Source organism: Labrus mixtus, chromosome 10, assembly GCF_963584025.1.
Source record: "Labrus mixtus chromosome 10, fLabMix1.1, whole genome shotgun sequence".
NCBI classification, from domain to species: Eukaryota; Metazoa; Chordata; class Actinopteri; order Labriformes; family Labridae; genus Labrus; species Labrus mixtus.
Genome location: NC_083621.1, coordinates 11,792,109 through 11,817,000, shown reverse-complemented (window position 1 = coordinate 11,817,000; position 24,892 = coordinate 11,792,109). Strand labels below are relative to the sequence as shown.

General features: G+C 40.7%; 3 protein-coding genes across 4 annotated transcripts; 2 read left to right on the top strand and 1 right to left on the bottom strand.

Moving 5' to 3' along the window:
* The first annotated feature begins 270 nt into the window (after positions 1-270).
* On the top strand, positions 271-9,823 carry scyl1 (SCY1-like, kinase-like 1). Of its 2 annotated transcripts, XM_061048267.1 has the most exons (18): positions 271-440; positions 1,075-1,215; positions 1,798-1,920; positions 2,006-2,232; positions 2,715-2,805; positions 3,172-3,327; positions 3,547-3,705; positions 4,017-4,124; positions 4,469-4,582; positions 4,700-4,855; positions 4,944-5,132; positions 5,378-5,453; positions 5,619-5,816; positions 6,094-6,239; positions 6,355-6,444; positions 6,955-7,266; positions 7,382-7,460; positions 7,617-9,823. In XM_061048267.1, exons 1-18 carry the CDS (start codon positions 333-335, stop codon positions 7,739-7,741), a joined length of 2,598 nt encoding a protein of 865 aa, XP_060904250.1. In that variant the 5' UTR covers positions 271-332; the 3' UTR covers positions 7,742-9,823. The 2 variants fall into 2 exon arrangements, with proteins under 2 accessions (XP_060904250.1, XP_060904251.1); XM_061048268.1 differs by lacking the exon at positions 271-440 and having other exon boundaries at positions 1,090-1,229.
* A 625-nt stretch (positions 9,824-10,448) lies between these two features.
* LOC132982036 (phospholipase A and acyltransferase 3-like) lies at positions 10,449-13,291 on the bottom strand. Its single transcript, XM_061048266.1, has 5 exons — positions 13,189-13,291; positions 12,714-12,796; positions 12,140-12,248; positions 11,699-11,967; positions 10,449-11,214 (listed from the first exon to the last, which is right to left on the bottom strand). Exons 2-5 carry the CDS (start codon positions 12,726-12,728, stop codon positions 11,089-11,091), a joined length of 519 nt encoding a protein of 172 aa, XP_060904249.1. The 5' UTR covers positions 12,729-12,796; positions 13,189-13,291; the 3' UTR covers positions 10,449-11,088.
* Positions 13,292-17,542: 4,251 nt separating this feature from the next.
* Positions 17,543-23,370, top strand: ints5 (integrator complex subunit 5). Its single transcript, XM_061048265.1, has 4 exons — positions 17,543-17,737; positions 19,272-19,524; positions 20,063-22,042; positions 22,388-23,370. The coding sequence occupies exons 1-4, from the start codon at positions 17,643-17,645 to the stop codon at positions 23,105-23,107; spliced, it is 3,048 nt and encodes a 1,015-aa protein (XP_060904248.1). The 5' UTR covers positions 17,543-17,642; the 3' UTR covers positions 23,108-23,370.
* Positions 23,371-24,892: the final 1,522 nt, after the last annotated feature.

Here is a 24,892-nt window from a genome sequence, read left to right as displayed (position 1 = left end):
CAATATTTGGAGCATTTTAGGTTGTTTTGGTGTTCATATCATAATTGTCTTTGATGTTGACTCAGGCTTTTTCTGTTACCTTAATAAATATGTCAAACAATAGAAAGGCTTGTACAGCATTTCTTTAGGTGACTTTCTAACAATTCATGAAAGTATGTATATATTTGATAAATATTATTTAAGATGTTGTATTAGCGGAACCAATCTGCAGACGCGAAGTTTACACCGAGCCATTTTACATTCGTGCCACTTGCTAACCAGCCTCACATTAGCTGACTGTTTATTTTCCCGTGTGTGTGTGTGTGTTTGATGAGGTGTGGAGGTAATAGGAGATGTGGTCCTTTTTTGCCAGGGATCCTGTCAAAGACTTTGCATATGAAATCCTGCCGGACTCCCAGGAGGAATCTGGAATATGGACCCTCCACCGGGGGAAGCGAAAGGTGAGGAGAGGCAGCCCGCTGACGGTCACTGTTAGCTGGCTCGCTTCGTTGCGGAGGCCCCGTCACTTAGCCGGCTGGCTAGCATTTAAAACAATGGCCGGTGGTTCCTTCACGACGTCATATCACATCGTTTTCAGTATATTATAATATTTTTCGCTGTTTCATTGTCACTGCAGGTTTATTTTAATCTGCTTGCGCCACGTAATGTTAAGTCGGCGCTAACTAGGCAGCTCTTTGTTTACTCCAGGGCACACACGTATTTCTCGCCACGTCACCCTGTTTTAGTGCACTTAACAACTGTAATTGGCATAGTTTTCAATCTTGTGTTTTATGGCATTAATAAAGGGTCTGTCCTTCACCTATGAAGTGTACCCTTACATTACCATCTACCCCTTTTTTGTTATCGTTGAGCAGGTCAATCTGAACTGTCAACATCATTACTGAAGGGCCATATAAGCACCATGTTCCTCTTTTATTCATGTTTACTGGAGTTTCTGTATAAACAGATGCAGAAATGTGACAGTTTTGTGTTCGATTTTAATCACAAAGCCTACATGTTTAACATGGAAATATTTTTAAATATCAAATGTGTGTTATTCGAGTGATTCATTTCACCTCAAATCTGTTTCCTCAGACCAATGGAGAGCCAGTGTCGGTGTTCGTGTACGAGGTAGCACAGGGGACAGAGCAGCAGACCCAGCTGGCCAAGGCTGCATTCAAGCGCATGAAGACCCTCAGGCACCCTAACATCCTGGCTTATGTCGATGGTTTGGAGGTATGGCCTTCTTTGTGAGTGATTTGCACAAATTTTGGGCCTCCACACACTGCCATGTTTTCTGACTTTTAGAAATAAGTTCACCGTGCTTGCTAAGAGACTAAGGAATAACCTTTTGTCATGTAACCTCCATATACCGAGTGTCTCATCCCCATCATTTGTTTTTCTCTGCATGTTTACGTTCAGGTAGAGGTGAGTGTGATTATGCCTCTATAGTCCTTTTGATATTATTGTAGAAACGTTGTTGTGAGTAGTATAAAGCCAATTCTTACGCTGTTTTGATGCTGTGCTGTTTCACACCAAACAAATTTAAGATTAAGAAGATTAAGATTTCGGTGTAAATTTACATATACAACGAACAATACTGTTAAGTGGATAATAAATAGAAGATTATGTCAAATACATATAATGAGGATGTATTAGTATACGTTTGATATGTTGTTATAAATTTCATTCAGCTTATTATGCAGAGGTTTTATTTCACTCAAGGTTATCCACAAAAAAAATCACCATTTATCTAAACACATCAATTTACATTTAACTGAATCAGTTTTCATTTGAATTCATGTGTGTATTTCACAGACAGAGAAGAGCCTGTACCTGGTTACTGAGCAGGTGACGTCCCTTTCAGTCCACCTGAAGGCCCAGGCAGAGAAAGGTGGAGCTGGTGACCTGGAAGTGTCCTGGGGACTGCATCAGATAGTGGTAAGTAGTCAATAAGCCATGTGATACTGTCAGGGGAGCCATAGTTCTGCCACCGGTTCTGTAGGTTCTTCTCAATCTCTCACAGAAAGCTTTAAGTTTCCTGGTCAACGACTGCCACCTGCTGCACAACAACCTGGGTGTATGGTCTGTTTTTGTGGATCGAGCCGGAGAGTGGAAGCTCGGGGGCCTTGACCATGTGGCCCCCGAGCAGGGTGACCCGAGTGGGGTCTCGCTCCCTGCCCCCAAGGCTGTTTACCCAGACATGGAGAAATATGACCCTCCTGAGACGCCCAACAGCAGTGGAGAAAAATGGTAAGACAGGAGTGTAAAGCTGATTTCACACGTGTTCTCATTTTAGGATAACCTGCTCTTGAAATTTTCCTGATGTGCTAATTCAAGTCTTTAGAGGCTAGATGTGATTAATGGAAGATGCAAAATCCAAGATGGTGTACAAAGCCACAGAGTCCAACACTACGATGACAGCTTTTTCCCCTTTAATCCTACTTGTAATTCAACATATTGATAGAAGCAAGGAACCAGTGGAGAAGAACATACTGGCAAGCAGGAAAGACTATGAAGCAGCTTCATTATGTGCTAAACAATCATACTATCAACACCATCATAAACACAAACTGAGAAGAGCAGCTCAGACTTGTAATTTGTTATACAGGAGGATAAGGAAGCTGCATAAAGAAGATCTAGAGGAAATTATATCTGAGATATTAATTCTGGTTCTGGTTAATTCCTGGTTTGAGTTGAAACGTAGTGCTGAAGTGTGAGTGTGTTGGTTGCAGGGCAGGGGAGGTTTGGCGACTAGGCTGCCTGATCTGGGAGGTGTTCAACGGGCCACTACCTCGCACATCCTCCCTCCGTTCACTGGGAAAGGTACAATACCTCCATTGTTCTTTTCTGCAATAACTGCACTATTGTTATGCCAGTACAAAATTTCACTTCAACATTGTAAATGTAATTCAGGTTGTTTTGTAGTTTTTTTTTATGAATGTGAAGATGTAAGATAAACTAAAAAAACAAACATTTTAATTGGATATACAGTATATATTTACATTGTATTGTATTATTTAATACAAAATCAGGAAGAACCATTGTCCAAAATAATTTGAGAAGAGATATCATTGACCTTCACAATGATTTGAGCCAGCAGTTCGGTGTTAGCCAAAGTCTTTGTATTTTTGATGTGGTGTTTGTTGACAGAGTTGAGTTCCCTCTTTTGTGTCCTCTTTGTGCCATCAGATCCCCAAGGCTCTGGTGCCTCATTATTGTGAGCTGGTAGGAGCTAACCCTCGAGCTCGACCCAACCCAGCCCGCTTTCTCCAGAACTCTAGAGCCCCGGGAGGATTCCTCAGCAACAGCTTTGTGGAGAGTAACCTTTTCCTGGAGGAGATACAGGTGCACAGATTTACATACAGACTCACTTAATCATGATTACTGTGGTGTTTGCTTTTAGCGCTTTAAACATACTTCACCAATAAGGTCACATCAAGATGTAATTGATGAAGTTCTTTTGGGATCCTGTGTGGAACTCAGTTTAATTTGATGAAGCAAATGCCGTTGGAAAGAAGCCATGGGTTGTAATTAAAGGATATCTAAAACTTTATCTCTCTCCAGATCAAGGAGCCAGCTGAGAAGCAACAGTTCTTTCAGGATCTAAGTGACAATCTAGACTCCTTCCCTGAGGACTTTTGTAAGCACAAGGTCCTGCCTCAGCTGCTCACCGCCTTCGAGTTTGGCAACGCAGGCGCCGTAGTCCTCACGCCCCTCTTTAAGGTGAAGCTGCAAGACTTTTTAGCAGACTTTTTAATCATGCATTTACAGAAAACAGCAGTATATTGTTCCTTAATAAACCTTGTTGAGTGCTCTTTTGATTGAAAGAGTCCTATGAAATAAAGTTAAACAGTTTTTACAGTATATCAGTTTCAGCTTTGTTTTACAATGTAAAACAAAGCTGAATCTTTTTTACAGGAAAAGTCGAAGTGAGACCTGGTTTTATTGGTTTTAGTATCTTTGTGTGTACAATTCATTTCAGGTTCCCTCTATTCTTGTTTATCTGATTTAATTTTTCTCTGTGTGTCTGCCAGGTTGGAAAGTTCCTGTCAGCAGAAGAGTACCAACAGAAGATCATCCCTGTTATTGTGAAGATGTTTTCCTCCACAGACAGAGCCATGAGGATACGGCTGCTGCAGCAGGTGTGAAAAGCCCTTCATCTAGCCACTGAGCATCTTTCAGGGATCTAGGTTTTTTTTCCCGTTGAATTTTCCAATGCTACATGCAATTAAAGAACACAGCTATAGAGCACAGAGGGGAGTCTAGTGGATAGTCAGCTCGCCCCATTTACTGTACAGAGTCCTTGTAAGCTTTTTGAAGAAAGACACAATAGCCCCAAAAATACTGTTTATCTTAAAAACACAAAAAATACGGGTTAGAAACAGGAAAAGAAGTAGAAGTACATTATAATAAATGATTGCCTTTCTAAGCCTGTGCTTTAGCTTAATACAATTTTTTTGACTGACACTATTTTTCCCTTTCTCAGATGGAGCAGTTCATTCAATACCTGAACGAGGCTGCCGTGAATTCCCAGATTTTCCCTCACGTTGTCCACGGCTTCACAGACACAAACCCTGCCATCAGAGAACAGACTGTTAAGGTAGTTTGCACACTTAACCACAATCCAGGAGGTATCCTTTTTACATTTCAGGTGTACTGGATGCTGCCGCGGTGCTCTTTCCTCAACTCCTCTCTGTATGTTCTTCTGTTCCTCCAGTCTATGTTGCTGCTGGCACCAAAGTTAAATGAGACTAACCTGAACCAAGAATTGATGCGGCACTTTGCCCGACTGCAGGCCAGAGACGAGCAAGGTCCTATCCGATGTAACACCACGGTCTGCCTAGGCAAGATCGCCTCCTACCTCAATGCTGGGGTAAAGTCCAACAACAAACAAATACTTCATCCAAAGTCCAGTAATGTTCTGTTTAAATGTAAGAACTTTGTGATCCATCTCTTTACAGACTCGCCAACGTGTTCTGATTTCTGCCTTCTCCCGAGCTACTAAAGACCCGTTTCCAGCCTCGCGCTCTGCAGGAGTACTGGGCTTTGCTGCCACACACAACTTCTACAGCATCACAGAGATCGCAGCCCGCATCCTGCCCACTCTCTGTGCCATTACTGTTGACCCTGATAAGAGCGTCAGGGACCAGGTACACATGACTTGTACAAGGAAAACTGTTTTCTTTTGCCTTTTGTCACAGTTATTAAATATTGAATGTTGCTTTTTCAAGAGTCTTTAGTTTTTAATTCTGAGCAGCAAAGTTATGTATATATTTTAGGAGGTTGTAGTCTTTTTAAGGGAGTAATTCATTTTAAGAGCCAGATTCAATCTCAGTATTTATTTCCATGCCCTGATTTCTGCACAGATATTCACACTCTCCTTTCCGTCTGACAGGCTTTTAAAGCCATCAAGAGTTTTCTTTCCAAGCTGGAGATTGTTTCAGAAGATCCCTCCAAGCTGGCTGATATAGGTATGTGACATACACATAATAAAACCTGTGAATACACACCGATGTACAATATTCATTTGTTTTTGTACCTCGTTCAGTTTACAGGGGAAAACAAAAAGCAGAATTAGTAGTTGTTGATTTCTCTTATATTCCTTCACTCATTCCCCTCTTCTCTCTGTCCGTCAGAAAAGGATGTGGCATCATGTGCTCAGCCTGCAGGGGCCTCTTCCTCCTGGGCCGGCTGGGCTGTGACCGGCATGTCCTCGATAACTTCAAAGCTGATCCGCAACGCTCCAGGGCAGGAAGGGGGCACAGGAACTGAGGGCAGTGGGGCTGCAGATCCCACTAACCCTACAAGTGACCCTGATGGAGAACCTGCAGCTGGTAGGCTTATCACTTCTGATTTGTTTTCCTCACAAGATTGTTAGACACTCAATGGACGGTTTTAGAAAGACGATTTGCGTCCTTGTCAGTTGGGCCAGGTGCATCATCCACAACTGACAGTTTAATCTTAAGCCACAAAAAAAAAGGGCAAAAACTTTTTTTTTTTACATATGAAAAAAAATGTCTCCCTAAGACATGTGATCCCACTTTTCTGAATACAAATGTACGGTTCTCCGTTCAGAGGTCCTTATACATTTTATTACTTTCTTTTAACAAGGTTCTGAAGAAAAAACTCCACAAACCTCTGCGGCTCACAATGCTGCCTCTAGTGGTGCCGACCAATCACAAGCCCTTGAATTAACGGACAATGACGGAGAGCCAAAAGGAGAACGATGGGAAGAGGAGGACTGGGGAAGCTTGGAGGTAGGATTTTACTTTTGTTCAAACAGAAAATAGTTTAGATACATGGGCTCATGTGCGATTGTGTTGTTGTGTTGTTTTCATTTTTATTCGTATACATTTACTCTTTCTCACATAGGAGCCAGAGAAAGCGCTCAATGAGCCAGAGGACTGGAACTCTGACTGGTCAGGAACGGCACCATCCAAAAAGAAGGCCAGTGACAGAGGAGTATGAGCAACTTATACAATATTATACAATATTATTCCATACTTACCTAAATCCTAATGCACGAAACACAACTGATATTTATGACTTAATGATAAAATTCCTATTATTACTTTTATTTGAAAATTGTACGGTTTAAAACTCAGCTGAAAGGTTATGAAAATATGTCATAACATTCCCACAACCTATAATTAAAACCAAAAATTAGGAAATTATTAGCACTTTTTGAAATGTTTCATAACATACAGTGTTGATCAATTATAACTACTTTATTAAGCTTTATTAATAAGTTCATGACTTTTGAGTTGGCCACTTGTTGATAAATTAGTTGAAAACAGGTGGTTAACAGTGTACAGGATGTTTTTGATTTTGTTTGTGCTACAACTTTCCTGCCTATAAGAGCTTCTGATGATTAAAACCCTTGAAGTTAAAGTTCTCTGTATTGAATTTGAGCTTTTTATCTAACGTTGATTTGAATCCATGTAACTCTTTTATCATCGCTTCCTTATCTAGGTGGGCGGGTCGTTCTCCTCCATGGCGGTGAAAAAGCAGAGCTCTGATTGGAGCAGCTCAGGCTGGGATGCCGATGACAGCTGGTCTAATGAGAAGGAAGGGCAGGGTCAGAGCTCTGCAGGCGAGGAGGGATGGGGAAATGACTGGGGGGAGGAGGACACGGACACCACCTTGACAAGTACAGCGCTCCCCATGCCTGAAGGGGTGCGGTTAGCCAGCGATTATAACTGGGACAGCAGCAGTGCAGCTAAGGGAGCTGTACAGAATGATCTGTTTGCTAGCGTGTCCCAGAGAAGCACAGCTGTCACCACGGTGAGTGCTGAGGGGAGACAGATAGACAGAGAAGATTAGTGTTTGTGAGATTGAAACTACAGAGAATAGGATGAAACGTGAAGATGAAAGTAACAGGTGTGCTGTGTCTCGTCAGGCTGGAGAAGGTTGGAGTGCAGAGGCGACGGGAGACTGGGGAAACGAGGAGAGTTGGGAGTCAGTGGATGGTAACCAGGGTAAGTCTCTCAGACAGCCCCATCGTCTGAAACTTGAACCTTTATGGGCTTAGAAATGGACTTAACACTAAGGCTAACATATTCTTGATGAATAACCACTTAGTAACTTACTACTATTCTTGTGCATTGAACTGCTCATTTTGTGTTGTCAACCAGGTCTCAGTAAGGCTGAGCTGTCCAAAAAGAAACGGGAGGAGAGGAGGAAAGAGTTGGAAGCGAAACGGGCAGAGCGCAAAGCTGCTAAAGGTCCACTCAAACTGGGCGCACGCAAGCTGGACTGATCAAAGGCACAAATAAAGACTTACAAGTGTAAATGGAGAGGGGGGGGGGGGGAACTTGGACCACAGTGACTATGGACCCAGAGTATTTGCTGGAAGCTTGACATTCCACAAAGAATGAGAATGAATTGTGAGCAGATGACAAAATGCTGTGAAGAGAGTTGGTTGTTTGTTGAACATGGTATAGTTGGCCTTATGACTGTGATGAGTGAGTGGTCGAAAAAACAAAATAAATATCAATGTTTTATGGATGCGTTAATGTGGATGTCAGAGCTGGGACAAAAGCAGAGACAGAAAGTTCAGAGAGGACTGAGGCAGCACTCCTTGCACCAGAACCGCAACTTGATTGGAGGAAATCCCCGTTTGTTTTTTTTAAATACAGAAGTCTGCAGTTGTAAAGTTTATGTATATACATGGAGTGCTTGTCTTCAAATGACATGAAGAAATTACACTTTTTTAAAAAAGAAAAATGAGAATTACCGTATATAAAACAACTTAACATCTATTGTTATACTGAATGTTAAACACACAGGAAACATCAATGTTTGAGTTCAGCTGTCACTATAGATTTAAGAGTTAAAATCAACCTATGCATGTAAGTGTGTATTTGTGTTCTTAACATTAGGTTACATGGATAAGATACAACTTGAGTTTACTTTGCACATACAACACTGTATTTTCCTGTACTTCACTGGTGTGACAGGTGACACAACTGGCTGATATCAAGTCTGGTATGAACGTGTTACATTCTCTGCAGACATGATGGTGATAAGTAGTCAAATTGAGGCTGGTGAAATAATTTCAAACAAAAATCAATGTGTTCATTATGTCGTTTCCTTTTTATCTTGAGCTGGGAAGTGCAGATGTGGAGGGTTTGTGAAGTCATAGCAGTCTTATTTTGAAATCTTTGGGAGGATTACCATGCATTTATACTTGCATGATCCTGCAGATCTGGAAAAAAAAAAAAGTATTGCAAATCAGTTATTTTTAACGTAATCGTGCGATGCCAGGGTAAGAGAGATTGTAAATTGCTTTTACTCTTTTTGTGCCTTTAAGTGATTGCAGATCCAAGAACTCACAGTTTTAAATAGACATTTTTAAACATGGACCAGAACTGTCTCCCAATGCCAAACTGTGTGTATCCATCAAAGTGTGACCCATATATCCTGTTCGTGTTGGACGTGTTACTGTTGGGTTTTTGTGTTGAACACCGTAAGCTCTTTAGATGGCTCCTGGCAAAAATAAACAACCACCACCCCTTGAGTTCATGTTGAGTCGTTTGGGGATCAGGGTAGGTAAGAAGTGACCCATGCTTGTGGAATGCAGGATGCAACATTTTACAGAAAATCCAAATAATGTAGCATGTAAGCTATTCTCAAAATAAATATTCTAAAAAAAACTGTTTCTTCTTCAGACCCATTTGGATTTAATAAGTGGTTATGAAATTAACTGGAATTGATAGTGATGCCTCTATATAACCTACAAAAGCTGACCAAATAGCTTCAAGGTTACTGTTTATATACAGTTATCCCACTTTCATCATGTTAGATTCACACAAAGCAATATACAGCCAGCAGATCTAAAGAGGCTTTGTCTACCTTTTTTCAGTATTTAGAATATGAAGGGACATTTCTTCAGAGAAAACTACGCACAGGACAGGATCAGTAAAGAAATAGCGCCATGGTTTTTCCACATTGGCTGACAAAATCAACACAACGTGGAAGTTCCTCCAAACCTGCTTCAAACTTGAAATAGCTGTATTCATAATCCTCCTTAGCAAATGCTTCAGAAAATAATGTAGGGAATTGACTCAAAGAAATTCCTAATATGAATTGCTACTGTCATTGTTCACTTTGGGTTGTGACTCTGAAGAGAAATGACTTTGGTGCTTTAAAAACACTGTTACAGGCTGCTGGTTCAGCTCATTTGGTAGAGTAGATGGCCAGTGTACAGAGGCTACAGTCCTTGATGCAGTGGTCGTAGGTTCGTCTCCAGATCTTGGCTTATGTTTGGTTTATGACGTTCCCCTCTCTCTCCACATGTCCTGTCTATAGCTGTTCCATCAGTAAAACCCCAAAATTAAGACCCCAGATGAAATATACTTCATTTCATTTGTATCAAGTTGTTGACAAAGAAATCTGAGAATTATCATTCAAATCCTTGGGGGGATAAAATGCTGACAGTGGTACAATGGATGATGTGTTCAAAGTTCAAACGTTTTAATGCATGAAGCGAACTCGGCCATGCTGCCCTAAGTATATGATGAACTGTAAGTTGTGGTGCAATAAAATGTATCTTCAACTTGATATGTTACCTTATCTTGTTAACACTAACAGAGTGGTAGGGTGTTAGGTTTCAGAGGGCGTTAGTTATGAAAGTCCTCTTCAACATGCTGCTGTCTCATCTCAATGAAGGATTAGTGCAGCACATGTGAGGCAGCAAAAGTGAAAGTGTTGTGTCATTTTTAGGTTTCAGTAACATTCAAATGAAACCAGATAAAACCAGCTTATCGTGTCTTGACAGGAGGGCGGTGGTAACTGATGAACATAAGAGCCTCTTTCCTTATATACTAATTATTCCATGAGGTTTTTTTTCTTGACACAGATGTCGGTGGGTGATGAGACTCAGACTGACTTCAGGGTCTGCTTGGTTTTCGGGACTAAAACCCTGAGTGAGGGGACACTTTCCCAAAAAAGACAACTATCCAGGCTCATAATTAATACGTCTTTATTGAAAAACAATTAAAAGTCAGAGAGACTACATTTTTATAAATTGCAATTACACTGTCAACTTTACATTTCATAACAACAATGCAGATGACATCAATGAAAATAAATTATGACTCAGTTCACAAGTGTGCAATAAATAATATGTAGTACTTCTGATGTGTCATTTCATCTCATTTCAATTAGTTTCAAGCAACAAACTATTTCATTAGTAAATATAAAAGCGCTGAGGCGTGTGACCCTCAAATGTTCTACAATCCAAAAGATATCATGTCATGTTCAAACCCCCCAAATATTGTTATTTAAATATTTAAACCTACTTTACCTTGGCACCTAAATGAGTGGAAATACCAGTACCTTTTGTTGTGCTGTGTTTAGAAGTGTGTTTGAAAAATACTGTACATTAATCCTAAACCAACAAGTCTGAAATATTATTCAAGGCGAAGAAAGAAAGAAGGACAGAAGGTGGTTTAGGCTAAGTTGTTGATGCAAGACACCCAAATTCCTCACAAAATTAAAGATGCTTGCTCAAATAAAGATGTTTTCTTTTTCAGACATAAGTATCAGTTAGGCTCTGCTGGTGGTCTTTTAATAAAGCCTCTCATTAGGCATGTGGGACTTGAATCACTGCTTGTTCTTCTTTTCTTCTTCTTTGCTGCCTCCAAAGAAAACTCCAGCCAGAGCAACGAAGCCAAAAATAGCAGCTGCAGTCACGCCTGCAATCATGGCTGTTTCACCTGCTTTACGAACCTATAGAGGGAAACATACAACTTTAAGAAAGTGTGGAGAACACAAATCTGAAAATCACATATCAGTACATTTATACCCAAGATTCCATTTTCTATTATAAAGTAGGCTGGCAAAAAGTCCTGGGTGTGCCACACCTCTCACCCAGTAACAGCTCGGATCAGCTCCAGCCCCCATTGACCCCAAACAGGACAAGCAGTAGAGATAATGGAGGGATATATTATTAGAGAAGGGACAGCTGGATAACTCATCTTAATTTTGAATTGTTGCAAAGAAACTGATTGCTTGCTGATATAATTCAGTGCTATGACTCTATGTTCTTTTTTCTTTCTTAAGTTAAAGGCAGAATCATCTCCATCGTGATAAATAACTGTTGTGTGGTAGTGACTGTCTCCACGCACTATATCCAATTCTGTTCTGATCATAGCAGCTGCAGCCCCTCAAACAAAAAACAACAGTCTCACATGTAAACATTGGGTGCACATACCTGCCGGGACTCGGCCTTTCCGTACCGCAGTTCATTTGCAAAGTGCTCACAGTTTCCCCTGAAGACGCAGTACGGCAGTTCAGCGCCCACAAGGGCCGAGGCCTCCCTCACAATGACGTGAACAGGGCGAGGTTTGTACTTATCATCGAGGCTGTTGTTGATGTTCCACCGGTTGGTTCCCACCACAGCCCACAGCTCCTCTTTCTTCACCATCGCATTCTCCGTTAGAACAGACATCATGCTGCTGGCACCTGCATTAGGGCCCTCACCTAAAAAGAAAAAAGTTATGAAATAAAACAGTTAAAATAATACAGGTATATATTTTTTTTAGTTGTTTTTGAAACCTAAATCTTTTAAACCAAAACATTTCAGCTGTCATGAAGATTAGTCTACATTAAAGAAGCAGTGCTGACAGTTATGTGTACAGTAAGGGGGACTTACCGGAGGGTGCCAGGTGAACAACAAACCCATCGCCAACATACACAGCCCAGTGCTGATACGACCCACGGAAGATCTCAATCAAGTCACCGATCTCTGGTTTGTTGTCGTACTTGGATAAAGGAAAAAAAAAAATGTTACAATTCACTTAGACGCTTTTATCCAAAGTGACGTACATCAGAGAGTAAGTACAACACTAATCCATTCATACACCGCCACTGAAGCAGCGGGAGCAATGCAGGGTTAAGTGTCTTACCCATAGACACATCGGACATGTTGCTCAGCTGGGGATTGAACCCTCAACCTTCCGGTTGAGAGGCAACAACTCTACCAACTGAGCTACAGCCGCCCAAAAAAAATCAAAAACATAGAAATGGCTCACAACAGAATCGGTTTAGCAACAACTAAACCAGGCTATACTGGACATAATGGTTATTAAAAGAGATAAACCTTTAAATTACCGGTACATGCTTTATAAATGTACCTTGTACACATTCTATCAGGGTTGTTAAATGTCTACATAATATAAAAAACAACAACACTATGTAGGCTACTAATTATCTTATCTTTCCCTTACCAGTGTGGGGGCCATGTCAGCTTCTTTTATCTCTAAAGCAAACACAGGTTTCACTCAAGATGTCTCAAGATGACGTTCAGCACCTGCATGAAAAAAACAGAAAAATGTTATCACCAAATTTTTGTATACAAGAGTAAAAGTTACAGGAAGGAAAAAAAACAGGATACTTTGTTGACATTGTATCTTTGTTTAGTGTTGCATGTTTGCTCTTGATTCTGTTGGTTAGGATATCAAATGTAAAAAATTGTTGCTGTTGTTATTTTCCGTAAGTTTTAAATTACAGCGGACAAAACAATCCGAAAGCGAAACACCAAGGCAGCCCATGGATTAGCTTGAACTGGTAAGGGTTTACGTCATCCTAAATTCCTGTTAAAGCGCATGTTACATGTTGCCATAAAAGGTAGCGTCGTAAAACCGACCGTAGATTGAAATTAAAGTCTAGTAACAAAAAGCGTTAGACAGTCTGTCATCTTACGTGTTAACGTGTCCACACTTCGTTTTTCAGAGACGCCACGAAAGCTCAGCTGTGAGAGATCAGCTGATTGTTGCTCCTGTTGGCAGAAGACCTTCAGAATAAAAGCCCGAGTCCAAAAGTGTACCATGCGTCGTGAGTTCCTTACATAACAATAACGTCACAATACAATATTTAACTAACACATTTGCTCGAATTAATTTGTTCGCTAAATAGTTGTATTTACTTAATAGAAAATTGATTGAAGAGATGTGATTGGACCCCGATAATTTACGCAAGAATTCAACCTCTCCAACAATTAGGACCTGGTCCGGACTGTCCCTTGTAGAGATAGTGTTACAAGTGCATTAAAACTACATTTAAATATTAAAATTATAGGATCATCAAATTATGTTTTCATGGTAAGCAAAATTGTAAGGTGGATAAGGGTAATGTGTGACATTTTTAAAAGTTCGACTTGTGTCACATATTAAGATACACATAATATCAAGAAACAATGTCATTATGAAATCCCCAAGAAGTCTCCTCATAAAATCATTAGAAACTCTATGATATTGTGCTCATGGGTAAAATGGCACATATGTTAGTTTCCTGTGCCAAATGTTTTCAGAATTTGTGGATTGTCTAATCTGGGACAGGAGTTTTAAGGTTTATAAATACTTAAATTAATGGATAGACAAGAAAATACATGTAAATACAAATAACTATGCCCTGCTATATTTGTAATGTAATTCCAATATTATTATTTGAGTTAAATATTTCAGAAGCTAGTTAAACTACTATGAATAGCCAACTAGCAAATCATGACAGTATTTTGAATCCTAACCTAAAAAGACAAACTATGCTACTGTAATAGTTTAGAGGGTTAGATTGTAAACTGCCACCACCTTTGTTAATCCGGTGTCAGAGGAATTCACACCACACTTTTAGTTATAGAAATATAGACTTTATTAACAATATTATTTAATTTAAACAATGGCTAAACCCCCTGGGTTAATATGGGGCGCCGATTGTAAAGTTGCGCACACTACAAATAACAACAACATTTCTCCACATTTAGCCCTTACAAAAAAAAAAAAATCACTTTTTATTCACATTTAGAGAAATATTTGTGAACTTTGTCATATTTACTTTTGTGAATAAAAATGCAAGATAATTTCATTGGCAAATATAAATGTTAAATATTATATCTAAATGTTAAATATAAAATGTTAAAAATACATGTCCTGATTCTAAATATTTAGCTACATTTCTAAACATTTAGTTTACATTCCAAATATTTAGCTTTGATCCTATATATTTAGCAACGATTTCTAAATATTTAGCCAAGATTTCTAAATATTTAGCTAATATGCAAACTCACTCTACCGCCCACCGGAAGCACCAAAATAAAGTTCGAGGAAGCGATCCAATTTGAAATTGCGGGATTTTTAAAATGTCGGACGAATTAGCGGAGAATATTGGAAGTGCCGTTTTGGCCGCAATTCAGGGTTTTCAAAGCACTACTTCTTCGGTGTCGGCCACAGGATCTTCCACATCTTCCGCTAATTCGTTCGACATTTTCTAAATCCCGCCAATCCCGATGGTTGGATCGCTTCCTCGAACTTTTATTTTGGTGCTTCCGGTGGGCGGTAGAGTGAATTTGCATATTAGCTAAATATTTAGAAATCGTTGCTAAATATTTAGAAATCTTAGCTCAATATTTAGAGTTTTAGCTAAATATTTAGAAATCAAAGCTCAATATTTATAAATCGTTTCTAAACATTTAGTTTATACTCTATATATTTAGCTTTGATTATTAATATTTAAAATCTTAGCTAAATATATAGAATGTAAACTAAATGTTTAGAAACGTAGCCAAGTATTTAGAATCAGGACAACATTTAGATAAAACATTCAACATTTAGATATAATATTTAACATTTGTTTGCCAATGAAATTATCTTACATTTTTGTTCACAAAAGTAAATTTGACGAAGTTCACAAATATTTCTCTAAATGTGAATAAAATGTTATGTTTTAGGGCTAAATGTGGAGAAATGTTGTTGTTATTTGTAGTGTGCGCAACTTTACAATCGGCGCCCCATCGGTTAAATAGGGCCCTCTGAGGTAAACCCAACCTGGCCATGGTAGCCACCCTACGACCCTAAAAACACAGCAAGTGAGGATAAACGCACCCTTAAGAGACACTGCACACTAATACACAGCAATCAATTGCACAGCACAATTACGGGAAAGGGTGAATGCATGCATGCACGAACGGTCAAAACCACTTCAAACCATAGGGGGAGGCAGAAAGCTGCCTCAATTAAGACCCAGACCGGGTATTACTAGCGCATCAAATATTACAATTAGGTTTAATGACATAGGCCTACACGCAAAACTTAGTTGAGACTATCAAAACAAAAACATGAATAAGATAATTGACTTCACTTGCCCACACAGTCGCAAGATGCATGCAACCTCAGTGATGCGTGACCTGCACACGGAACAGTCTAGTGGGCTCGGGAAAGGCACTCACTACCTAAAGGAGGCTTCTAGTCCCCCCCTCCTGGCGCAGGAACAACTCTCCTATCTAACTGTCTTACTGCCGCAACACCAGAAGTCACGGCCAGCAGCACACGTATCCCCTTATAGTTTTTAGTGCCACAGCCCCGAACAACAGCCGTTCCGTCCGTCTTTGTCCCCCTGTCCTCCACACAATGCCTCTCTTCAAAACAATCCGGACGCTCCCCAACTCCCCACACAGGTGAGAGTCATCAGCTCATTAGTTCAATACTTCTCAGATCTACGGAATGTCTGCCCCACAAGTGTCCACAGGGAGCCAATTACCCTCCCCCACATTGTTTCACTACATTACAAGCCCAAACATTGAAAACACAGAGGAAATCTATCTTTCCAGAATTCACATAGAACCTCTATTAAATAATTTAGATGTGTGCTGTCCCGCTTTAAAACCAACTTATTGTCTCAGGGTTTCCCTTGCTTAACATCGACTGACTCCAATAACCCTCGCTGCGGATCACGGAATGGGCCTGGGTCGGATAAAAGCCTCATCACTGTCTTTTTGGATATCCCGGGCGGACATCAGATGGGCATTGTCTGACGTGACACAAACAGCACCATCTGCTGGATGAGCACAAGAAGTACAAATATAAACCTATAAATAAATATAAATAGAGGGGTTTTTTGTATTATTAATACAAAAATAATAATTATCATTAAGAAGTAATTATTATTTTTGTTTTTCAAAGTCAAAGTCAACTTTATTGTCAATTTCAAAATATGCCAGACATACAGTGGAATCGAAATTGCGTTTGTCTCCGTCCCACGGTGCAATACAACCAAAATAAGATAAGGTAAAATAAGATAAATAATATTTACAGTAATAAATTCTAAATTGTGAAAAAGGTACAAAAAAAAAAAAGGTAAATAAAAAAAAAACTCCTGTAGCTTATAATCAGAAAACCGTATACAAGACTTCCAAACTTTATCCATGATAACTTCTCCTGGGAAAGTCCTCTCTTTCTTGTTGCTTTTTTGATGGTGATATTGTTATATCATGTGTTATGTTATTGTATATATCTATATCTATATATATTCGTAGAAATGACTGGTAAATGAATAGATTTAAAACAACAGTGAGCGATGTTTTTCAGTGAGAGATTTCGAACATAAGGTTTATTGCTTAGATTTGTAGACTCCTTAAAATTTGGTGGTGCACTTTCTTTCTATATATATATATCTATATATATATATATATATATCTATATATATATATAATATATATATATACATGCATTAAATACCTCAATGTTTCTCTCTGTGGTCTACCTCAATGGAAATCAAAAGGTCACTCCATCACAAAGTAGTAAAAAGTATTTATCTGTCTTGTGGCTTCATTATGTGTAAAATAGCCAACACAGTAAACAGAACACACATACACAATTTGAGCCTAAATACTTTGAAACATTGATACTGATCAATTTTTGCAAAAGTGTCGAGTTTGAATAGCTGTTTGCTGAGAAAGTCTTGATATCATGAAAGACCATATCAGTCCAGTAGAGCCTTTTGTTTTTCATTTGTAGCCTATAGACTTTAATACCGGCGACAAGTGAACAGCGCTAAATAGACTTATTTCTATTTCTGCTGGATGGTGTTGACTTGCTGTTTCGGGCTATCCGATAGGAACAGTACGGGGAGGGGTCGGATCTCCCCATCCCTCCTTTAGGGGATCAATACAGTTTCATCCACTAGATGTCACCAGTGACGTCAGCTGTCTTCGACGGTTTGCGTTTTTGGAAACACGAAGAAGTCTTTACATCCGGCTCTGAAGCGCCCTTTCCTTGTATTTTTGTTCTGAATCTGGGCAGAGAAAATAACAACAAAAAAAACCCCTCTAAGAATCGCTTGCGTCGACGTCAGGAAACTGAGCGGAGAATTGATGTGACCCTTAAATGTTTGAAGACCAAGCGATGTCTGTGGTGTTTGACGGGAGTCCGCTGAAAGCGATGCAGAGCTCACACACTCTCACACCGCAGGCTGCCCTGAGGTGAGTGCTAATGGAGAGGAAGCAGCTCCTGTGACACACTCTTAAGCCACTTACTTATATGTTTTAAAGTCGAATTTAAGTTCACGTACGGATATAAATGTGGTAATGTAACTACACGTGTCTGTGGAGTCAGTTCTGTTGTTGAAAGTGACTAAATGAATAATCGGCGTCACGGATACATTGAGTACTTCTCATCCTAAACCTAATTTAATAATTAAGATAAGATATACTTTATTCATCCCAGCAGGGAAATGTAGGTGTTCCAGCAGCCAGCATACATACAAACACACAAAAAAGTGTTATGGATGGTCCATGTGCATAAGTAGCTGTTACTCATAGATAACAGTACAAAATACTAGCTCTGCCAGTGCATAGTATGATAGATAAATAAAGAATTATTATAAAAAAGCAGTCAAGTGTGCAAATATACAGGTGCAAAATACAGTTTGATATATATATATGCAGCTCAGGCTAAAGTTTAAAAGTTTAAATGTCTTCTGTCCTTACTTAAAGGGGAGTCGTTATAAAGTGCAATTGCAGTAGGTAAAAAAAATAATTCAAGATAAGCTTGTTCTTATAGAGCAGCACCCAGCCGATGTCGTTTATATAAAGTTTGTTTTAAACTTTCAGAAGAACTAAGAATTACTTCACTTACTTGTATTGAGTCATTCATTTCTAAAATCTACCTAAATCAATCAATAACCCCACACACACACACACACCTTTTTCTACATGTCTCATGTGATTGACAACTTTGACCCCATAAATCCATCTTCTTGGATTAATAGTGAACTCAATATTGAATGGACATTATTTATGGTATGTAGTACTGCCTTTCTCTGTTGATCTTAAATTTGATCAGACAGTTTTTTTTTTAAACGTGTCAAAATGGTGAAGAAGGTTCCACATCTCTGCTGTCTCCAAAGTAAAGTCTAATCTAGTCTGATGAACACACAGTGAGATATTTCACAGTTTCGTATCATGACGATATGACAGAAAGGCCGGCAATTGTATTTAAAGGCCTTTAGGTTATCATAATTCTGTAATTTGATTTAGCTAAATGCACAGTTCTGTTATTAGCCAAAAAACACTATAAAAATGTATACTTGATAATGGTATTGGACAGTCGTTTTTGATACAGTGATGCCAATTTGATGTTTTATCGTCTCCATTGGAGTATTTGCTCCTGACATGACATTAGCTGAGACATATTTTTATTTTGGATTGTTGGTTGAACACAGCTGGAAGTTTAAGGATGTCTCTCTGAGCTCGGGGAAGTTGTGACTTTTTCCTCACATTTCATAGACTTAACAAATAATCATTGTACCAATGTAAAATTATAATGCATCTTTCTTTCTGATTAACTCTGATTAATAAATAGACTCTTACACATAGTCTGAAGAAAAGCTTCCCTTCTCTCACGCACACAGACACGCCTCTTTAATTATTCTTTTTCTTCTATACCTTTTGTCTGCTTCTGCTAAATGTTCTTCTTTGTCCATCCGTTCATTACTGTATGTCCTGCCTCTTCTAGTGCTCAGGAACTGTCCCAGGAGATCAAGTCCTTCATAAGTGGCATTGACACGGTTCAGGGTCGGAAGCTCAGTGTCAGGGAACATGCCCGCTGTGCTGTGCGCCTCCTGCGCTCAGTCCCAGCCTGCCGAGGGGCCGTGCTGGAGCATCTGAGAGGTGTTTACAATGAGCACGTCTCAGCCTTCCTGCACAACCTGGAGACGGAGGGTGATGCCAGCTCTGGGGTCAGCTCCAACCTGGAGGACATCATACAGGTACAAATTTAACAAGGACACACATTAGACACAACACTATCACCTTATCTTGGAGCTAGTAAAGATATTAATATCACATCTATTTTCATTGAGTCCTGATTTACTACTTTGTTTTTACATACAATTTTAATGATGGTGTTTGCCCTTTATAATTTCAGACTTTTTTAACTGAAATGTCAAAAATATTAAGACAAAACAAAACCGTTTCACTTTGACCGTAGGAGATTATTTTGACTTCTCCAAATCTAAACAATTGATAACCATGACTTAGAAGTGGTTAATTTAGGCCCTAGTGACTTTGTTTTAAACCAGAAGTTCATTTGATGAAAGTTTGATTTACTGGTATCAAGATGAAGAAACACATTTGAGGTTCTCTGTCAGATCAGCAGAGGGTTGTTTCATATGCCCATCGTCGGTGTTTAAATGACCAACCTTAGTCTAGACTAGAGTATAGATCCAGATCGTTCCCAATCTAATCACCTGCAATTGTCCTGAAATTGTTAAGAACATGGTAACCATCATTTCCATTTGTCTGCAGGAGGTTCATGGCGTGCTGTCAGAGTTCATCCGTCTCAATCCACGGGCCTGGGCCCCTCTGGTGTCCGCCTGGGCTGTGGACTTGTTGGGTCAGTTGAGCAGCAAACATGCTGGCCGCAGGGTGGCCCCCCACTCCTCCAGCCTCAATGAACTGCTCCAGCTCTGGATGTCATGTGCTGCCACTCGGTCCCTCATGGAGGCGTACTCCCAGTGTTTGGCCGCCATGCTGGCTTGGTGCCCTGATGCCTGTGTGGATGCGCTGTTGGACACCTCAGTTCAGCACTCTCCTCATTTTGACTGGGTGGTGGCTCACATCGGCTCCGCCTTCCCAGGTACTATCATCAGCCGAGTCTTGGCATGTGGACTCAAGGACTTCTGCTCTCATGGTGCTAAAGACCAGGGGCTAATGGTGATGGGAACAGATAAAGGCAGCAGGGTGCCTAAGATTGGCTCAGTAGTTGGAATCCTTGGACACCTTGCAGTGCACCACTCAGACAGCATCAGGAAGGAGCTGCTCAGGATGTTTCAGGAAAGCCTGAGTCCATCAAGCCCTCTATCTCCTACAACATCTTCTACTTCTTGGGAGAGTTCACCCCAACTCCGTCGTGCTGCAGTACCATTTCTGCTGCAGCTAGCTGCCATGTCCCCCAATCTCTTTGGTGCTTTGTCTGCAGAACTTGTAGAGCTGCTACGCCCTCCTGTCCTGCTCCAGCTGCAGGCCTTGCTTCAGGGCCTCCCGAGAGAGGAACTCGATAACATGCTGGGGCTTGCTGTCCACCTCATTAGCCAGAGTCCATCCGGAGGAGCCAGGGTCCTCCGTTTTCTGGCTGACACGGCTACCCCGGCCTCTGTCATCATCTCCGGCCCTACGCCATCCCCTCACGAAGGAGTCAGAGAAGGTTGTGATCGCCTCCTCCAGATGCTGCTTTTGCACCTCCACAAACTGGTTTTCAACCGCTCAGATGGAAGTGAAGTCAACCCCCATCATTCTGCTTCCCCTCAGCCCAAGAGAGTTATCCCCTTCCTGGAGGAACTGCAGTCTCACATCGGTGAGCTCTGCGCTGAGACCCTTCGGCTAGAGAGGAAGCGTCACCTCTGGCTGCACCAGCTGCTCTGTCTGCTGTCGGTGTATGGGGGTCCCAGTGTGGCCACCGAGGCTTTCTGCCAGCTACTCACCCAGGCCCGCAACCCAGAGGAGCTAGCTCTGGCCTGGCAGCTCCACACCACACTCTCCTCTTGCATGGTGGGACTCATTCCTGCTGCCGTCGCTCGCTGTGTAGCCCAGATCCATACTCACACCCTGGGGCCAAAACAGCTGAGGCAGCTTCTACTTAACCTGGCTGCAGCCATCCAGAGTCAGGATGAAGAGAGAAGGGGAGCAGCTGCAGGTGTTCAGTCCTCCATGGCCATCCAAGTGGGTTCAGCTGTCTCGGTAAACCTCCATGATTTTGGCCCTCTCCTTCTCCATGGTGACCCAGCTGTATCTCATGCTGCTGTGCGCCTTCTGTCCTGTAGCCCACTCCCTCGCACCTCCTCCCCAGCACAACTACTCCTGCTCTCCCGTGCTTCTGTCAGTCATTTCTTTCTGTCGCTGCGGAGAACAGGGGAGGTCGGGAGCGCGGGGAGAGATGGGGGTCAGGCAGGCGAGGCGGTGAACTATTCAGTCCAGCTCCTTTCTCGTTTGGCAGCGCATTCCCCGCTCACTCTCAAAGCCATACTCCAGCAGTTGGTGGAGGGAGCGCTCCATAAAGGCAACGCAGACCTGTTTGGAGGGCAGGCCACTGACATGTCTGGTGCCCCTGTTACCGCCCCATCTGTGTCCCCTGACCTCGGAGCCTCTCTGCTGGACATCAACTGTCGTTTCGGTACCACCGTCAACTTTTCTGGCAGTGTGTGGTCTGTCTTTCATGCTGGGGTGATTGGCAAGGGGCTCAAGGTCCGCACTGCCAGACAGTTGCCTGATCCATCGGGGGTCATCCAGGTGAGTTGCACAATTTGAGAACTGTAGTTTAAAACAGCAGTCAAGGTTATACACATATAATAGATCTGATCTTCTTTTTTAGGTCACTAATTCATTTATTCTGGTGTATTTTGAACATTTAACTTCTTCATTTATTCTGGTGTATTTTGAACATTTAACTTCTTCATTTATTCTGGTGTATTTTGAACATTTAACTTCTTCATTTATTCTGGTGTATTTTGAACATATAACTTCTTCATTTGAACATTTTGCAGGAAAAATAAAATAAGATATGTGTATTGTGTGTTTTATGTGCAACAGCAGAAAAGACTGACACAATGTTTCACCTTCTTCTTCCCTCTATAGAACATCCAGACTCTTCTGTCTGTCATTGTGCAGTGTTGCAGCTCCTCAGGACTCAATGGCTCCATCAATGGCTCACGGCCACCATCGGATCCTGATGAACCTTTGCCCATCAATGCAGAGGCAGCCAAGGTTGTTGCGGTCACATTGGTGGAAAATGTTTGTCCTGATGTTGCTAATGGTGAGCTGTCCTGGCCCCCAGAAGAGCACGCCCGCACCACAGTGGAGAGAGATATCCACATCCGGCGTTGTTTTGAGGCCCATCCGGTACTCTTCCCACTGCTTCAGGTGGTAGCAGCTGGACGCCCAGCTCTATGCTACTGCTCTGCTGTGCTCAGAGGCCTCCTGGGCACTCTGCTGGCCCACTGGGAGGCTTGCCGCGAGGTGTTGTCCACAGACTCCCCATGGCACCTCCAGGCCTCTTGCCTTCTGGTGTCCTGCATGGGAGAGGGCCAGCTCCTGCCTCCTGTGCTGGCAAACGTCCATGAAGCCTTCCCCCACATCACTCCCTTCGAGGTGAGGCTGCTCCTCTTGGCTGTGTGGGAGTATGTGAGGGGCAATGGGCCAATGCCCCAGAAGTTTGTCTTCAACTCAGAGAGGGGCCTTTTCTGCAGGGATTTCTCACGGGACGGTGATGTGGCAAGATATGTGGCACCGATTCACAGCGTCCTTCATAAAAACATTGATAGATTGGGACACCTGTGCTGGCGGTTTCAGCTCTGAAAAAGCTGTTAGGAGAGAACAGTGGGCAGCAATTGACCGGGAATATAGATGGAAACGGTGTGCAAAGTGTATATAATGTTAATATTCAGTTATTTGCTCCACACAAAAATGATCTATGTTTCATCTTGGTTAGAAAGTTCAACTCAACTCTGCTAAATACTTTAAGTATTTGATTTGTATTATTTTCAGATTGTTTGCAGCTACAAAAGTGTTGGATTGTTGTTTAAACCATTTTACAAAATAAAAATTGGTTTTGTCCTTAACTTTGTCTTGAATTGAGCATTGTTGTAGATACTTGGATGTATCATTATAGAGTCACAATCGGCTTTATTGGCAAAGTATTTGTAGGGAATTTAACTATGTGGTTTTGTTGTTCTCTTTTTACTTAGACACAAACTGACGAACAACTCAAAACATGGACAACAAAGCAAATCTCTCCCTCTTCTAGGAACTTTTAAATTTTTATATTTTTTAGAAACCTACGGTGTTAAAATTACACTTTATTACACACAGCAAAATAAGCAGTCAAAAATCAGAATGCTTGAATAGAGTTGGAGTTTGTTTTTCCTTATTTTAAATCCTGTCATGGAATTGTGACCCTTGTTTGGGTGGGCCCTGGTTGTGAGTGACTTGGTTTTTATTGGGTAGGACGAAAAAACAATATTTCACAACTGTGTTCGTAAAATGTATGAACCATAAAACCATAGAGATGAATCCCATACTTACTTCCAAACGACCCATTAAAATGATCAAAGAATCAAGATATATTTGTCATTTTAGAACCTAATGTTAGTCGACCCTTCATGCTATACACACAGAAGATTGATAAACGCAGGAGATGAATTATGAGTGGAATAAGGTGAAAAAAAAAAACACAGTCCTTTACATATCTAAACATACACCGAAGGAGAGTTATAATAGTTCTAATCATCTTGATCATTTTTCAAGTTTGTGATATTTGGACGAGTGACCAAATGAGATGTGAGTGTCCTGAAACGCTATATCACAAGCTATAGCTTTATTATGGCATGTCAACCATAAAAAATTTTTTTCTTAAACTGGATGTGTTTGATATTGAAGCCCATTTCCGCCAGTTAAAAAAATAAAAATGAAAATAATAGTTATAATAATGAGATAAAAAGTCAAAATAATGAGATAAAAAGTTGAAATTATGAGATAAAAAGTCAAAATAATTAGATAAAATGAAATTATGAGACTTTAATATTTTCATTTTTATTTTTTTTTACTGGCGGAAATGGGCTTCCATAGTTTGAGGATGAAAAGTAGAAAAGTCAATAAATCGGTGATGATAGGATTCACTGGTTGGGAACTTTTTGTAATAAAATGTTAACATCATGCACATTCCCGATTATGTTTTCTTTTTTTTTTTTGGACACGCTTGAACGACGCATTGGTTGAAATCAACCCCGGGCAGCCAGTGTGTAACAAATCCAGAACAAATGTGTACTTCACTCACTGGAGCTTGGGGATGACGTGTCCATGCCTGAGAGGATGGCTGCATATCTAATATATTCATACACCTTCCCTTTATTATCAATCAGATAAGAAAATATTTCAGCATGATAAAGTAAACAAAAAAACAATCGTGTAAATTACATGACTAGGCACATTTTTATTAAAATGATCATCTTTGGTCTAACTAAATAAATGTTTGAGTCAGTTGTTTTGAATCTTACTTTTTTAACGATCTTTGTTGCGGAGTTGAAATGGGCGGAGTCATGTGAGAGCATAATCAAGATGGCCACCTTCACTGAAAGGTAAGAC

What these genes read in the sequence shown, in the direction of transcription:
- scyl1 (XM_061048267.1), top strand. Translation starts at nt 333, where the DNA reads ATGTGGTCCTTTTTTGCCAGGGATCCTGTCAAAGACTTTGCATATGAA. An exon ending in TCAGAGAACAGACTGTTAAG is followed by an intron (nt 4,583 to 4,699) that starts GTAGTTTGCACA and finishes CTGTTCCTCCAG; the next exon opens with TCTATGTTGCTGCTGGCACC. An exon ending in CTCCAAGCTGGCTGATATAG is followed by an intron (nt 5,454 to 5,618) that starts GTATGTGACATA and finishes TCTGTCCGTCAG; the next exon opens with AAAAGGATGTGGCATCATGT.
- LOC132982036 (XM_061048266.1), bottom strand. An exon ending in TGTTCACCTGGCACCCTCCG is followed by an intron (nt 11,968 to 12,139) that starts GTAAGTCCCCCT and finishes TTTTCTTTTTAG; the next exon opens with GTGAGGGCCCTAATGCAGGT. An exon ending in GAAAGGCCGAGTCCCGGCAG is followed by an intron (nt 11,215 to 11,698) that starts GTATGTGCACCC and finishes TTCCCTCTATAG; the next exon opens with GTTCGTAAAGCAGGTGAAAC.
- ints5 (XM_061048265.1), top strand. Translation starts at nt 17,643, where the DNA reads ATGTTTGAAGACCAAGCGATGTCTGTGGTGTTTGACGGGAGTCCGCTG. An exon ending in ACACCGCAGGCTGCCCTGAG is followed by an intron (nt 17,738 to 19,271) that starts GTGAGTGCTAAT and finishes TGCCTCTTCTAG; the next exon opens with TGCTCAGGAACTGTCCCAGG. An exon ending in ATCCATCGGGGGTCATCCAG is followed by an intron (nt 22,043 to 22,387) that starts GTGAGTTGCACA and finishes TTCCCTCTATAG; the next exon opens with AACATCCAGACTCTTCTGTC.